Source organism: Leptodactylus fuscus, chromosome 5 (assembly GCF_031893055.1).
Source record: "Leptodactylus fuscus isolate aLepFus1 chromosome 5, aLepFus1.hap2, whole genome shotgun sequence".
In the NCBI taxonomy this organism is placed as follows: domain Eukaryota; kingdom Metazoa; phylum Chordata; class Amphibia; order Anura; family Leptodactylidae; genus Leptodactylus; species Leptodactylus fuscus.
Genome location: NC_134269.1, coordinates 131,022,553 through 131,039,756, shown reverse-complemented (window position 1 = coordinate 131,039,756; position 17,204 = coordinate 131,022,553). Strand labels below are relative to the sequence as shown.

The following is a 17,204-nucleotide window of genomic DNA, read 5'->3' as shown; positions in this document are numbered from 1 at the left end:
TTTTTGTTGCAGATTTTGTTGTGTTTTTTTTTAGCCAAAGTCAGGAGTGGCTTGAGCAGAAGGGAGAAATATAAGAACTTTTTATAGAGTTCCCATTCCTTTTATAGCCATTCTTGGATTTGGCTAAAAAAAAAAAACGCAACAAAATCTGCAACAAAAGAAGCTGCATTTCCACAATGTGGGGGCCTTAGCCTTAATCTCACAAAGAGACTTTACATGTATGTGATAATACAATCATACCTGACTATAGTAACCCATAGTTTATGTGCAGATTTCAACATCTATTGTGTATGGCCAGATGCAAGGGAGATAAGGATTGGGAAATTGTAACACATAGACTGTTCAGCCAAGTGTGCATTGGAGAGATAGGCAAGGTAGTTGTCAGCCAACATGTATCTCATGTGAATGGCCAGCTTATGACATCATTGTGAGACAGCTCTAAGTTTTTGGAAACCCTAAAACTAAGGGTCTTATTTATCATGGTATGTTCACCAGAAAAATGGCATACATGCTTGAAATCCCTAAAGTCAGTTCCATGATATAAGATAAACTAGACAAATGCTGAAGGCAGGATTTTGGTCCCATGACTATGATACCAGCAATTCTCCTGCCATTTGGTCTATATTCCTACTTTTTATATGTTCATTACAAATAGTCTATTCATTACTAACATTTATACCCCAAGCATTGTACTTATGTTAGTGTTTTTTAAAGCCTTTATGTTTTATCATTTACAAGTTTCTCTATCTATACATTATAGATCAGTTTCCAAATTCATCTCACGGTGGATCATGCCGAACAGCTCAGTATCCTCACAGAGACCTCTCCCCTATATTGTCAAGTGGAGATTCAGACATTGCCAGCCCATTGTTACAAACATATGTCCATATTGATTTAAGTGCCTTAAGTGCAGACCTAGTGAAAGAAATAGAGCACATGGTTATTGGTGTGGATCGTCTCTTAGTGCACTTTAATAAAGTAATAGGAAGAGGTAAGAAATTGCATTATATTCAATATACTACATCATTTCATGTTAAAATGATAAAAACCATAATAATGGCCGTGTTTGGAAATGAAATAACTAGGTGTTGGTTCATTTCAGGACACTTTGGATGTGTATATCACGGTACACTTTTAGACACTGATGGGAAGAAATTGCACTGTGCCGTGAAATCTCTAAACCGTAAGTGTAACAGAGAACATATGCTCCGATGTGTGTGCTATTAGCATAATATAATATCTTTGGAAATAGTTTTAATTACTTTTACATTTTTATTGCATGTATTTATTGCTTTGATTAATCTCCATCATAGTTTGTAAGTCTACAGTATTTGTCAATTCATCAAGAACCTGTAACAGGAGAAAAAAATATGCTTTATATGGAAGTAATACTAATATAAACTACAGTACACCACAAGTCCAAGGCATCAGATAAGTGATAAGAGGGGTTAGTTTGATGCAAATATGGTGCCAAAAGTGCAATGCTTAAACCCTAAGGCTACATGCACATGACCATCGTGGTTTTTACTGTCCGCAATCTACAAAAAATGTCAATATGTCATCACAGATCCGCAAAAAGACTTGTATGATCAGCTACACTTGTCTGTGCAGCAAATCCGGCCAAGAATAGGTCATTCTTCATAATTTGCGGTCCTTTTCTAGAAATGAATGGCTCTGTACTTTTATTCGCAATTGCAGATAAAAACTACAGTCATGTACATGGAGCCTAATACCAGCAAAGACTTGAAATTTAAAGTGTGACTCCAGGGTAGTTTAGTGTCAAAATCTTTTTGCAATTTTTGCGACACTCCTCATACAATACCAATTGTACATTGTTTGATTCCAATATTATAGAAACATTTAGGACCTACCTTAAATAGGATAGCCCACCATAATACTAAGTCCCTGTCCCTGCACTAGGCTGTTGAAGCACTTTTATGACCAAATCCTAGTGCTGGTAGATGACCCAATATCAAAAAATGTGTTTAAAGAAGTTGTATCTTGATGACTACCCCCTTCTGTAGAAACAAATGATCACCAAAAGTCTGGTTACAAGAGCTCCTTGTGGACAAATGCAGTATTACATACAAGAAATGGATGACCATGACCATGTAATTCATGGATGTGTTAGGTCCACCATGATGGGAGCAGCTCTTCACTATTTGATGTCTACTCATACTCATAGAGGGGTTGTTCAAGCAAAGGTCCTACAATGTGCATATGGACACTAAGTCATGTGAACAACGGTTGTTTTTACTAGATAGATAACTCAAAAACTCTGAACATCTATAGAATAAGCATCTAACCTTAAAAAGAAGCTTGTACTTATAAAGATATGAGACTAATTACAACATTATGGAAAAAATGAGACTGCACAATAGTCTTTCCTGTTTGCAAAACAAGTTATTACTTATTTCTAGTTCATTTTCATTTGTGATTTCTCAACATGTGTAAATAAAGTATGTAAATGGTTTCCAGGAAATCTACTATTAATCTTACTACTTAGATTAAATGCAATTTCCAGGACTACAATATTAATGGCCCATCCTTAGCATACTGGATATCAGATCAATGAGGCTAATTTATCGAGACTGCTGAAAAAATGGGGGGCAGTTGCCTATAGTATTCCATCATGTTTTTCGTTGGCCTTTTGAAAATTAAAGCAGCATCCTGATTGGTTGCCAGGGGAAATAACTTAATTTCTCCTTTGCCAATTTTATAAATCACCAAAATGAACTGTATATTACAGTGAAACCTCTCGAGACCACTCCTTCAAGAAAAATCCCTCTTAAAGACCTATTTTTTTTCCAGTGACTGATTTTTCTTCTTACGAAGCTGCCTCTATAAGCAAATCACCCCCTTATCCAACCAAAGACCACTTTTTTGGATAAAATTTATATATACACTTATGTATACTAAGAGACCAATATGGGCATATCTCTGTACTGCATCATATCACTGGACTGCAGCAAGCAATACAAATGCAAGGGACATCAGGGGAGAGAAGTCACCAGCATCACAATGGGGCACAGAGTCTTAGTCAATGAAATCTTCCATTGAGGTGCCAAGCAAACATGCCAACAGTCTCAATTTCGCCAAAAACAATCTTAAGCCATGTAGGTGACTAGGAATAAGAAGAAAGTCATTCTGGGAACCAAAATTTAAAAAGATGCCAGCTTTGAACCAAGAATGATGGGGCCATCTTGACGTAGGAAATCTATAGGTCACCAGGGCAGTAAGAAGGAATTGGGGCCCCCTCTGGTTATGTGTGTGGGTTGGAGTGCCTTGTGCCATGACAGTACCATGGTTGTTTTATTAGTCACAGTCTAGGTCTGGTTCTGTGCCATCTGCTTTAGCATAAAACACATCATTTTTAACTTTCATTATTATTTGGAGGTTTGGGGGGCTGTACATGCTTGATGACTCTATTAGACACTTTAACCTGCACTTTGTATTCTTTTTTTCTTTAAGAGGACCACCTCTATAAAAGACCATTTTTCTTCTCAAATTTGGGTGGTCAGCTTGAAGAGGTTTCACTGTAGTTGTACACGCAAGCGGTTGTAAATAAATCTAATAGTAGAATAATTTGGTTATACAGCTTAATGTATTTCATTCATCTCTAAAGCACGCACTGTTGTATATTATGATTGTTCATATATGTCACCAAACCGTCTTATGGATTTATTTTCAGGCATTACAGATATTGAAGAAGTCTCACAGTTTCTCAAAGAAGGCATTATCATGAAAGATTTCAGTCATCTAAATGTTTTGTCTTTGCTGGGCATCTGTCTGCCCACAGAAGGTTCTCCTCTAGTAGTTCTGCCTTTTATGAAGCATGGAGATCTCAGAAACTTTATCCGTAATGAATCTCATGTAAGTACATGCAGAGACAAAAAAAGAGGCAGGGACAATTGGTAGATCCACCTACAAATCTAATTTATTAGGTTGTGAATCTTCTAGTCTAAGGTCCCACGTTGCGGAAACACAGCTATTTTTGTTGCAGATTTTGTTACAGCTTTTTGAACCAAAGCCAAGAATGGCTACAAAAGGAATGGGAAATATATAGGACGTTCTTATACTTCTACCTTTTGTTCAATCCACTCCCAGGTTTGGGCCAAAAATCCGTAACAAAATCTGTTGCAAAAAAAATTGTGTTTCCGCAATGTGGGACCTCGGCCTTAACAAGGAAAATCCTAAGTACTTTAATATAAACTGCATAACTTTTCTTCAGTTGTGTCCTAATATGAACAATGTATCATCAGAGATGACCTTATATACCACATGCACGATAACAATGAAGCGTGATGCATGAGCACATTCATAGGCATTATGCGATACCCTGCAGTCAGTGTCCAAACCAATCTCTCATGAAAGTCTGAATGAATGAACATAGACAGCAGTACATGATATAAAGTTGGTTGTAAGAGTTAGCACTGTAAATAATACTCTAATATAATTATGCTATGTGAGCAGTGTTATTATGACATACAGGGATACCCCGGAAAAAGAAAATGTCCTGCAGTTTTCCAGAGTATCTTTTAGCAGACTACATTCTGACTATGGGAGTTTGCATTTAGTATGTGGATTGCAAAGAAAGGAGGTATAAAATCTCATGTTTACAATGTCCTGGGCCTACATATCACTGTTACAATAGAGATGCATTGTTTATTGTAATTCTACAATACATCAAATGTTTGTTGAGCTGCAATATCCCACACAGCCCATGGACATGAGCGGCACTATTTATGACTGCTACTTTGTAGTCTTCTTTAACTAGACATATGGAACGCTGCACTCAGAAGGAGATGAACAATCATTCCATATTTACAATATATCTTTTAGTCGCTGGTATTAGATGCTTATATTGATGTTTATTTATTAGAATCCAACAGTGAAAGATCTCATAGGATTTGGTCTACAAGTTGCCAAGGGGATGGAATACCTAGCAAGCAAAAAGTTTGTACACAGAGACCTTGCAGCAAGGAATTGTATGTAAGTAAAAAGAAAAACCTTCTACTCTGTATATAGTATGATATGCTAAATAGAAATTCATCTTCTAACCTTCTTCTAACAAAGATGCTTTAGAAGTCCAGAAGTCAGACCAGAATAGACATGTATTCTTATTACTGCAGCCATAGAAAAGACCACTGACTACTTTTCTGTGCTAATTTTCATCCCAAAGGAACAATATTTATTCCAGGAAATATAAGTGGCTTCTAAAAAAGGATATCCAGTTATACAAAGCAAAGAGCTTTTAGGGGAAATTTAGGAAGCTGATACTGTATTAATGTTAATTATAGTGCCGTTTTAATGTTAGTTTTACCCGTCTGGCAATAGGAAACCCAAAGCTATGTACTTCCTTATGAATCACCTGGTGAATCGCCAGTCAGGATAACATTATAAAAGGTTACTAACACAAATATTGCAGTTGCAATCATTGAGTGCTATGGCAGAGATAGATGATGATAGATGATAGATAGATAGATAGATAGATAGATAGATAGATAGAAAGAAAGTTGTCATGATTAGTAGATTTGGTAATTCTGCATTGCCTGTCTGTCCTTGTTTCATTCCAGCCAACCCCTCCTGTATGGCATTATTTGTAATTCTCAGATGATTGATACCATGTCTGAGTCATTTCTCATTCCGACTTGTAGCAATAAAATCCACATTTAATTAAAGGCAGGTCACTGTACTTAAAAAGTCTTTAAATTTACTATGACATAATGATTTTAACGCCATAGAGCTGTAAATTAAAGTTAAAGTGAATAGGTCAAAGGGCAAACAGGAGAAGTCCATGCTGCAGCAGTATAACATAATCTATAAAGTAGAGAACAATACATTAGAAATGTTACATTGCTTTTACTGTGACCTGGAATAGACATTCATTCATAACAACATATACGTTTCTACAATGGTTGATGGCCACAGATGCAGCAGAGCTAATTTGCCTTTTTAGTTATTTTTTAAAGCCTTTTCCTAATTAATTCTGAGTTAAAATGAATTTGTTAGGTCCAAAATCCCTCCCAAACCAATAACAGTTCTGTCTATTAATATGAGCAGAAACATACCTTTGTAGACACAAACTGCAAAGATAATCATCTTTTTATGGGTAAAACCTGCAAGTGCATTGAGGCCAGGCCTAGTTTTCCAGATTTGCCTACATTCATTTGTTGCACATTTTGCTGAGGTTTTTTTTGAGCCCAAGTCAAGAACAGCTACAGAAGGAAAGAGAAATATAAAAAGAACACTTAGAGTCTGTTCACACTGAGGAATTTGCCACGGATTTGGGGGCAGATTTTGCCCCAAATCCAGAGCAGATCCCTCCTGTAATCCATCTCCCATTGTTTTCATTGGGCAGAGATTGCAGTAGGACGCGGTGAAAAAGAAGCGTCCTGCTCAATCTTGACGTGGATTCCACAGCTAGTTCAGCTGCGGGGTCTGTGACTTGAGACACCCTCCTGATAAGCCCCATTCATCCGAGTCTAATCAGTAGCAGGATGCCGCAATGGAATGCTGATGCCCTGCATTGGCGTCCTGTCCTGGCTAGATCACGGTGAAAATGCCAGCGGTGAAAAATGAAGAGAAATTCCTCTTTATTTTCTATACCAGACAGACTCCTTGACAGATTAGACAGTAATTTTAATATACAGTACTATGTAATTCTGTTCCGAAAAACATAGATAAATCCCAAGCTTATAGAACATACCATACAAAAAAGTACATATCTGTGTGTATGAAGGCTCACAAATCAGAGCTAAAGTGTCTTTTAATGGATGCATTATTTTTCTGTGACTATGTCCAAGGACATGGATACTTTTACAGAATGTCTACCAGATATGTTCTAATAGATATTTTCATAGACAAGACTGCGTATTATATTCTGTGCTATATTTTCCTTCGCTCAAGTATGAGCAATTCAAGAAAACAAGTCACCGTTCAAGAACTGGTTCTTTTTACATTACAAAATTTTAAGGCCATCGTTCATAAGTTGTGGGATATCGTAGGTTTAAAATATATTAATGTCCTTAGCAGTCATGACCGTGGGTGAAGCATCATTGTGTTTAAAGAAATTCCTTACTGAAATTCTTAGTTTTATCACCAGAAAGATCAATATCAGTTTACCATCAGATACATTCAGCATGTGTGTTTTTGTGAAGATTAAATGTTATTAGGTTTATAGGTTTCTCTACTAAATTATAACTATATTTCCTGTGTCATATTTCTTAGTATTTATTACCGTAACTAGAGTGATGCTAAATAGATAACTACTCATGGAGATTAGAGTCAAGAAAAAACTTTAAGAAACTTTAGAAACTTTCTCTAAGCCATACAGCCTGGGCTCTAGAAAGATATTATAGAAAATTAGCAGTAGACTTTGGGTTGATGTGATTTTTTTTAGTTATCTTCTTATTCATACAACTGTGCAAGGTACTGCAGGTGAAAGTACTTTGTTTATCGCCAAGTGTCAACCAAAAGTAACCCATCTTCACAGATCCCTCATGAATTTTATCTATTGAAGGGTCTGTGAACAGAGCCTGGGAAATGGCATGGTGTATTTTTTCATGGATCAGTCACACTAACTATTAAAACATAGGTCATGTGAATAAATCCTATATTTATAATGGGGCCGAATGCTGGCTGTTAATAAACCATCTAAAACAGTCATTAAACCCTGTTGTTTGAATAAGCTCTAGCAGTGTGTTCAAAGCAAACACAAATCTTGAGAACAGGGAGGAATTGAACCATAGAGGCCAAGTTATAGTTAAACAGCTCAAATGTAGCCATTCTGAAAATACGCCAGATTTATCACAGTGGCTGAGATATGTGGGTTTGGATTCTTAGAAAGGGGGCGTGGATCTCAATATGCCAAAAATGCACCAAAATCGTGTCCTAAAATTCCGACTCAGAGTAAGCCAAATAAACTTAGACTAGACTGTCTAAAGATATGCTAGATTCATGTTCTTAATGTTCTCTTGTAGGCTTGATGAAACATTCACTGTCAAGGTGGCAGATTTTGGTCTGGCCAGAGATGTTTATGATAAGGAATACTACAGTGTGCACAACAAAACCGGAGCCAAACTACCAGTGAAATGGATGGCCCTGGAGAGTCTGCAGACCCAGAAATTCACTACCAAATCTGATGTGGTAATTATTTCTTCTACTCATTACTATTGAATTGAATATATTTTATCATTTTAATGGAGCTTTTGTGTTATGAGAAACTAAAAGTTTTGACTTGAAATAAACCACAACGGCTTTTCTAACTAACTCATCTAATGTTTTAGCCCGCATTGGAGTTTTGCACGATAAAATTTGCCCCAGCCTCCAAGCAATCTACAATATTGTATAACAGAGTTCGGGTTTTTTTCCATTTAAGGGTTTCACATGCTCTCCTCTCTTCTCCACTTCTGGTTTCACTGACTAGGTTTAGCCTATGTGATATACCAGACCAGCTTGATCCCAAGACTAAACTGCACACTGTTATAACAGAGTCACTGACTGAGCACTATTTCAGTCCTTATCAGGGTTCAGCAGCTCAATGCACTTTGAAGAGACACCACAAGGCCCTATTAGCCATCAATCACAGGGAAGAGAAAAGAATAGAAATGGCTAGGAACAGGTTCTGACATCACGAGTCCAGCTAGTGTTGTTAGGTAGCAGAGATAGTCTGAAACCTAGGTAGCAATCTGTAACAGTCTGGACATATATTCAGCCATATAGATACCAATATACTGGGTAAAACACTCCAGTTAACATAAGGTACTATGCTCTTGAAGATGAGAATAACACTTTAATATAGCATAATACTATTAAAGCACATTATAAGATAAGATAAGAATCCTGTAATAGTCCCACAGTGGGGAAATTTCAGTATGTTACAGCAGCATAGTAATACAGGTACAGGATAATACACAGTAATATGTTACAGAAGTAGGCACACATATGCTGAGAAGAGAAGATATACTAGGAGTCCATAGCAGCTAAGGAACAGAATAAGAAAGAAGGAAGACTTCGTAATCATAATCATTAGTTTTCTGTGCGGAGTGATCTTCGCTTGGTCTGATGTAGATTATACTAGATTATTATATTCTCATGTTGGGAATTTAAAGGCAATGGGTCACCAGAAAATGGGTTACTATTACATTACACTCACGGCCATAGTAGTACGAGACATTCATACTGTGAGCACAGAAGCTGTATTGCACCACCTGTCAACTGTATTGCGCCCCCAACTCTGGCAGCTTAACCCACCTGATACCAAGATTAATAGTTACTATGACATCTGGGTGGTTGTGAACCAAGATGACCCCCTGCCACCCTTTGGATTAAATACATTGTGATTTTGTGGTCCGAGGGGTTGCCATGGCAGCCAGGAGGCCAAGCAACGGCCTCCTGAATGTATTTTCCTATTGCAAATAGGGAGCCTATGCAAAATGTCCTGCACTACAGTATTATTACAGTATTATTTTACTATTTACTGCAGTACATTGCACTGGGGATCAGCAGACCCCAGATTCAAGCCACCTTGTGGAACAGGAAAAATGTGAAATAAAGTAGAAAAGACAAACAAATAATATTAAGTTAAAAATAATACCTTTTAATTTAAAAAAGTTAAAAAAAAAAAAAAAAACAAACAAACATGTTAGAACATATCCCCATAGTGTGTATTAGTTATCCCTTATGGTGAACGGCATAAATAAATAAATAAATAAATAAATAAATAACGCAATCCGCAATTTATTGCATTTTGGTCTCTTTGCTCCCTCCCTAAAATTTTGGACACTGTCCACTAGGCCATATAATACACTGAGACCAGTTTGAATTGCTATATTTTTAGGACTTTTTTTTATAATATAGCTATTCATTTGTAAATTTAAAGATAAGATAAGATAATCTTTTAATAGTCCCGCATCGCCAAAAATTCTTAAAAAAATATGTTTAACATACAATTGTGAATTAAATGATCGGTCATTTCCTGCCAGGATATTCTCTTTAAAGGGGTTTTCCAGGCAAAAAATAATTATTCAAAAAGGTCAGTTAGTTCTATTAATAGGTTAAATAAGTTCAACCAAATGCCTTTAGCAGTGTTTTGAGTGATTTCTGGGTTTCTCTGTGAGCGCTTGGCAGCTTCTGCATTTGTTCATTTGGGTAGCTTCCTGCTCTGTCTTCATACAACTACCATGTTGCCTTGTGCGTCACTCAAAATTGACTTTCTCCGTCCTCCTCCTTCTCTCCCTCCCTCCCACCCTTTGTCACTCACGCCCCCTCCCTGTTTTCCTAGCTAGCCCACCCACCACTGGCTCTTCCTAACTAACTCACCCCCCAATCCCTCCCCCCCCCCCCAGGAGGTAGCCAGGGGAATAATTATCTTAAAAAAGAAAGATTGGATTATCCTGAACAACCTCTTGAAGCCTCACAATCAGTGGTACAGTCGGGTTGCAGTTGCGGAAGGGGTTAATTCATATTTCTGCAGTTACTTTATATTGTAGTTTCTGCAGTTTCTTAGCTCTATGTCTGCACATGAACAACATTTGTGGCAATATCAGATGATACTTTCCTCTTCACACTAGTACAGCTATGCAGGTGTCACATTAGGCTTGTCATATTTAGGGTTCCTAGGGACAACAAACTATTTATTATAAGTAAACCGTGCAATCATGGCATTAGTTTAAGACATGTAAAGCAATATTCTCAGTGGTGTTCACTTGTTCTTGGAAAGCTGCTCTCTATGTCACCCTTGTATGACAAGGTTTCATGTCAATTATTCACATGTGCATTTGTGGATCATGTGCAGTTGCTACAGAAATTTTCCCAGTGAAAAATCCCTTAGTGGTTTAAGGATCTCATGAATACTTTATAGGTTTGTGTTATATAATCCTGTAGAATTGGGACATTTCCAATGCATAATGATGACTTGTAACCCTGGAAAAAATGTCATTAAAGGGGCTCTATCAGCAAAATCATGCTGATAGAGCCCCACATATGTGTGCATAGCCTTTAAAAAGGCTATTCAGGCACTGTAAAAGTTAAATTAAACTACCCCGCCGTTTTAAAATAATAACTTAAAAAAGAATGTGATCTACTTACTGAAGGTGCACGCTGGGCGGGCATTCAGGGTGCGCCGTCTTCTTTTTCTCCGCCTCTTCTTCCTCTGACGTCTTCGGGTCCCGTCCTCCTCCGGCGCTTGCTCGCGGACACTGATAAAAAAAAATAGCCCGGGCGCATAGGCAGTAGCCGTAGTAGAAGCCGCGTGCTACTGCGCATGCACCCGGGCTATTTTTTTTTGTCAGTGTCCGCGAGCAAGCGCCGGAGGAGGACGGGACCCGAAGACGTCAGAGGAAGAAGAGGCGGGGAAGAAGAAGACGGCGCACCCTGAATGCCCGCCCAGCGTGCACCTTCAGTAAGTAGATCACATTCTTTTTTAAGTTATTATTTTAAAACGGCGGGGTAGTTTAATTTAACTTTTACAGTGCCTGAATAGCCTTTTTAAAGGCTATGCACGCATATGTGGAGCTCTATCAGCATGATTTTGCTGATAGAGCCCCTTTAAACATCTGGCTACCATATTATTAAACATGGGACCAGTCAAGTCTTAGATTAGCATCAAGGTTCAGAAAGATGAATGTGGTACAGTATAAAGTCAAAGTCACCGTAAATATGTATTTGTCAAAAGCCACATTGAATCAATAGTTAGAGATGAAACTAACACCATCCTAAACTATCCATATACTGATGTCTTTCTTTGTCTTTATAGTGGTCTTTTGGCATACTGCTATGGGAGTTAATGACCAGGGGAGCGCCACCCTATGCGGATGTTAACTCCTTTGATATAACTGTATATTTACTGCAAGGACGGAGACTTTTACAACCTGAATACTGCCCTGATGCACTGTAAGTTTTAGATGTGCTGTGTATTGTTGTTACAATGTTCAGTGAGTCAGTATGCCCAAAATGTTTATAGGAATTATAAATGACAACTATTTATGGTAACCTAAAATTATATCTAGAAGATAGATAGATAGATAGATAGATAGATAGATAGATAGATAGATAGATAGAGTGAGTGGGGGATCTATCCCTATGGCAGCTGCTATGGGGCCTGCAACCCTAGGAGGCCGGGCTGCCCCCCTGCTGCTTTTTTCATAAGCCGTTACCTGCTGGATTACTGGCCAATATTTACTTACTGATCTCCGATCTTGCCCATGTTCCTGCCCAATCCAGTTCCCCACATCACATCACTGAACAGCGTCAGCACAGTGCACGGGACCTCAAGGCTGAAGGTGAAGTGGAGGAGCCCATAGGTAGGATCAGGGATCAGTAAGTAGGCACTGAGAGTATCCTTTGGGTGAACCTCACTAGATTCATTCACCCAGTGGTGTCTTTCAGAGAGGATAGGTTAGAAAGAAAACTGCTCTTATGATATTTTGGGGTCTCTTCAACCAAAGCCTAGGAGAAGTGAGTAACACTTTTAGTTATGTTTAATCACTTCCTCTGGGCCTATTCATAGGGCCTCCTAGAATTATACGCCTAATCATAGTTAGTGGGAGGCAAATCATTGGATTCTGCCAAACCTGAAATGTTTGCAAAATGTGTAAAAAAAAATACTATAGGGGTTACCATGGGATATTATAATGTATGGAGGGACTACTGTGGGATTTTTTACTGTATGGAGGGCCAATATTGAACATTGCACGGCATAGAGGGGCCACTGTTGGATATTATACTTGGTGAAGGGGAAACTGTGGAACATTACACTGTGTGCACTATGGGACATTATTCTTAAAGGGGTTGCCTGGAACAGGTGGAAGTCTAAACTAACTAGTAATTACTATACGGGGGCCTGTAAAGAGAGAACTTGCTGTTTGGGGGCCAATAAAGGGTCATTATACTGTGTGGGGGGCCAGTAAAGGAGGTAGCAAACTGTAGAAAGGCCAATTAGGAGACAGTATACAGTGTAGGGGGAACTAGAAAAGGGGACGCTATATTGTGTGGGAGCCAGTAAATGGCGTGTTTTACAGTGTGGGGACCAGTAAAGAGAGAATTTACTGTTAGTTACACCCCTGAACAGATAGCACTTGTATAACTATAAGGATCATCGTGGTCGCAACTGCAACCAAGCCCAGAAACCCAGGTTGCCCACATGTCACCCTCAGCTACATTACTGCCGGATAAACTTCTTTGATCCCCTTTCTGACTTCCTTTGATCCCTGGCAATCTGTGATACCTTTGCCGAGGGAGGTTGTACTTGTAATCTGTAACCTGGGAATACTACTCTTTACAACCTGTGACAGTTCTGCTATACAGTAAGAATATAAACACTTGTGGTATGGCGTGAGAGAGATGTCAGCTGAAATGCTTATCTTGGGGTAATTCATTAATAATATAACCAGTTTATTTGGTCATCATAATATAATAAATGGACAGCCCAGTGTAAGATAAAAATACATTTTTTAAATGTATGTTTACTACATATTTCTAGACAAAGAAAATAGGAAATAGCTGACTAAGAACATCTTTAGATCCTATAAACAATATCATTTTCTTTTCTAAAACAGGTTTGACGTTATGTTGAAATGTTGGCATCCAAAATCAGAGCTACGTCCAACATTTTCTGAACTGGTCTCAAGAATTTCTTCCATCTTCTCAACTTTCATTGGGGAGCATTATGTGCTTATCAACACAACATACGTCAATATAAAACATTCTGCTCCCTACCCATCTCTACTACAGACAGAAGAAAACATGGATTTTAACCTTGATACGTGATTCTTCATTTTTAAGGAGACTTATAATACTTGTCCATATATTTCTTTGATGTGTTTGGTTTTAGTTTTATTTTATTGCACTAGAAGCCGAACTATATTAATAGTGAAAACTACAGACTGATGCCCAGAAGATGGTACAACATAAGCAACATTATTTTTTAGGTTGTTTTTTTTTCCTTTGCTTATTCTTCAGTTGTCATGTATTCAACGTGACACAGAGAAAATGGCCCATAAAGTAAAGGTGGACAAAATACTATAATGGCTGTTTTCGTCATTTTGAAGACTGTATTTTACTTTTTGTTGTCTGTATAGCACTTTTATCTAAGCGGATACTGCTACCTTAGTAAGTGGGTCAATATCCACATTAACTGAAGAAAAGAAGATGATGAATCAGATTACTATCACGTATGGCAATTATTTGGAAAATGAGTACTGCATAATGAACAGATGAAAATGCCATAGTGGAAACTTGGACGGCCAAGAAAGAAGGGAAAATGTATAACTTCTGAATAGGTGGTGGAACAGGATACTATTTGGAAGTGATCTCAACGACACACCAGAAGATGATTCATTTTGTCCTATGATGTTCTAAATACCCATACTGGACCAAGATTACACTGTATGCCCAAGGCATAGTTCATCGCTGTTACTGAGTCAATGTGTTGTGATCCCTTATTTGCATTTCTGTTTTATTTCAAATCTTTTGGTATATAAATTTGGCAGAATTTACTGAAAGGATTATCAGGTATTATTAAATGGTCAAAGGAAATACAGAATCCGTCACTTAGATGTATTAAAGGAGATCTCCCAGAAGACACTTATAAAAGGCACTTGTAGTGTAAGATGTATAAACTAGATTTTAATGTCTTAGTTATACAAATGTGAGGATTTAGATCACCATCCACATATAGTATACATGTATTTGCTAGTAAATGGCCATTTCCTCCACAAAAGGGCTCTGTAACAACAATGCCCTTAACAGATGCAACATTGTCCATAGAACTGCATTATAAATTGGGCCGGATAATTGTTAACAAATCTGATATTCACATTACACTACACTAAATGGCCTTATATAGTTCATGTGTAGGTCTGTTTTAAAGACTGTGAAAGGGTGGTGTGATCTTCCATTTATTGACTAGAGTATTGCACATGTGACACCTCACCTCTTTCTACAGAGTGTTTCGGAATTGGGGTATAAACAATGTAACCGTTCCTTATAAATATTAGGTTAAATGTATATATGTTACTTTTGTCATATGTGATGAAACACTGGAATTTAGATGTACAATTTATGTCCTTCCATTAAAGCAAATCTCTCAGCTGTTACGCCCAGCTATATTCCTGTGCAGGGCATTCCCCTCGCCAATCCCTATGGTGACTGACAGTATGCACTTACAGTATATATAGAAGCCTGTCAATCATAGCAGAGAGGTGCAGGGAGAGCACACCTTGTGAACACACTGGGTAAGCTAAAACATCAATATCACTTAAGCAATCCTAGTAGCCAAAAAGCACAAATTTTTTGTGCCACTTTGACTCCTGGCAGTACAGCCCTGTACCCGAAATACACTGCCCTTACATAGAGCAGCATATTAGTCTAACAGGAAGGTTTCCAGCATGCACAAGAACACACCCTGTTACTATCCAAACATCTCTGAAAAGCTCCCACTTCCAGAACAGAATTTCGGTTGCAATGTGTAAAAGGAACAGTTTATACTTGTATGTCATATAATAATGTCATAATTCTAGAACATTAGTAATGTGAACACTGGAGCAGCACATTAGTTAATAACTTTACACAGTAACTGAAAGTAAATGCTTGTTCCTGTGGAATTGTTAAATGTTGTACAGACTATTTGGTGTGGGACGTAACTGGATTTGTTGATTAAAAGTATGACATTAAAAGTTTTATATTTTTATAATAAATGTTTATTTTTAATGCTATATACAATATTACTTTAATGTGCAATGGTTCAGATATTGTGGAATGCGTGTGATGTTTTCATTTTAAAAGTGTTATTAAAGTTTTCAGACATGACCCTCTTACTGACGTTATGTCTAATGCACATTTAATGCATAGTAAAATAAAACTGTGACACAAGGCTCTTTTACTTTGATTAGGATCTACTTAGTGGCGCAGATACCTAATATATATGACCACATCACTATTATCTGTCCCCAGGAAGAGGCCCCATTTATGTCATTTTTGACATATGTGTTGAAGCTTAACAATAGGGGGCTTGAGCTCCAATAGCCTGACACATTTTCCTAAAAAGGACCTTTCATGTCCTCATTGATGTCTGGTATTATATACCGCTAGAAAGCCAACAGTGTGCTGAATTCAACGCATTGTCAACTTTCCCGGTATGTTACGTGGTGCTGGAGATATTGCTTCCTCAAAGCTCAGCGTCATCGCTGGGTGGTAAGGTACACCGCCTCTGACAGTACAAGGCTATGGAAGAATAGTGTCAGGAGGGGTTTCATTTCTTACCGCCCAGCGATGATGCTAGGCTGTAAGGCCCGCCCTTCTGACACTGGGGAGATGTTGGAGATAAATTATAGAGAAAATCTACTTTAGCCCCTAGCTATTAATGACATGATCTTTTTCATGCATGAACACCTACCTTGAAAGTGATGGGGATCACTCTAGTGTTTCCTGCTGTGTATTCTCTTAGGGCCCCTGCTTAATATCAGGCACCTGCTTATTATCCACCCTACTTTTCTGTCCTTAGCAAGATAATATCTTTGCATTAAGTGGATTAAACCTTTGACAATGCTTAGCTTTCTTCTCTTGTACGCAGATTGATGAATTACACATCTTTGTTCAGTAGGTAGGAAACGCAAGCAAACAACTAAGACAAATGAGGGCTCAAGCATATAGCACGTAAATATCTCTGTTCTTAGATTCAGTTCTCCCTATTACATTACAATCTGGCCACTTGTAGTGATGTCAGAGCAGCAGCTCAGGTAGAGTAGGGGAGGAAGGGAGTTGTGGTAGGAATTGTAATGTAATCCTCTGCCATGATCTGATCCCAGTGTTCTCAGTGGTGGTGGTCTTCTCTACCAAACCTTTTTCACTCACAAGACTGGCACGGTTAGGAAGGGGTTTCACTTAGGATGATGATGGTAGTAGTCTCCCCCATGTTTAGTGTCTTTTGGATGGAGGAAGGAAGTTTGCAAATGATAGGCAGGAGACTTTTAAGACATGGGCTAAAAAGATTTTTTTATTTTTTATCCTTCATGTTGTACTCAATATGTTACTTGAAATGTAATTGTCAACTGTGGGATGCAAATCTTCACATCATATCCTGCAATTCCAAACTGCTGGGTGTAGATTTCAAATGTAGCTTTGGCACTAGTAGTGGCCATAGCTACCAGACCTGACCAAAAGCCAAGAGGCCTAGTTAAGGATTGTGAGGCTGAGACCTCTAT

At 38.1% G+C, this 17,204-nt stretch overlaps 1 protein-coding gene across 1 annotated transcript in view; it reads left to right on the top strand.

Moving 5' to 3' along the window:
- The window catches only part of MET (MET proto-oncogene, receptor tyrosine kinase), an 87,253-nt gene extending 71,469 nt beyond the window's left edge, over positions 1 to 15,784 (top strand). Inside the window, exons 15-21 of the mRNA XM_075274208.1 lie at positions 761 to 991; positions 1,103 to 1,183; positions 3,692 to 3,873; positions 4,883 to 4,992; positions 7,983 to 8,148; positions 11,759 to 11,895; positions 13,560 to 15,784. Of these exons, the coding sequence (XP_075130309.1) occupies positions 761 to 991; positions 1,103 to 1,183; positions 3,692 to 3,873; positions 4,883 to 4,992; positions 7,983 to 8,148; positions 11,759 to 11,895; positions 13,560 to 13,770 (1,118 nt within the window). The 3' untranslated portion in view covers positions 13,771 to 15,784. The remainder of the gene's footprint in view (positions 1 to 760; positions 992 to 1,102; positions 1,184 to 3,691; positions 3,874 to 4,882; positions 4,993 to 7,982; positions 8,149 to 11,758; positions 11,896 to 13,559) is intronic.
- Positions 15,785 to 17,204: the final 1,420 nt, after the last annotated feature.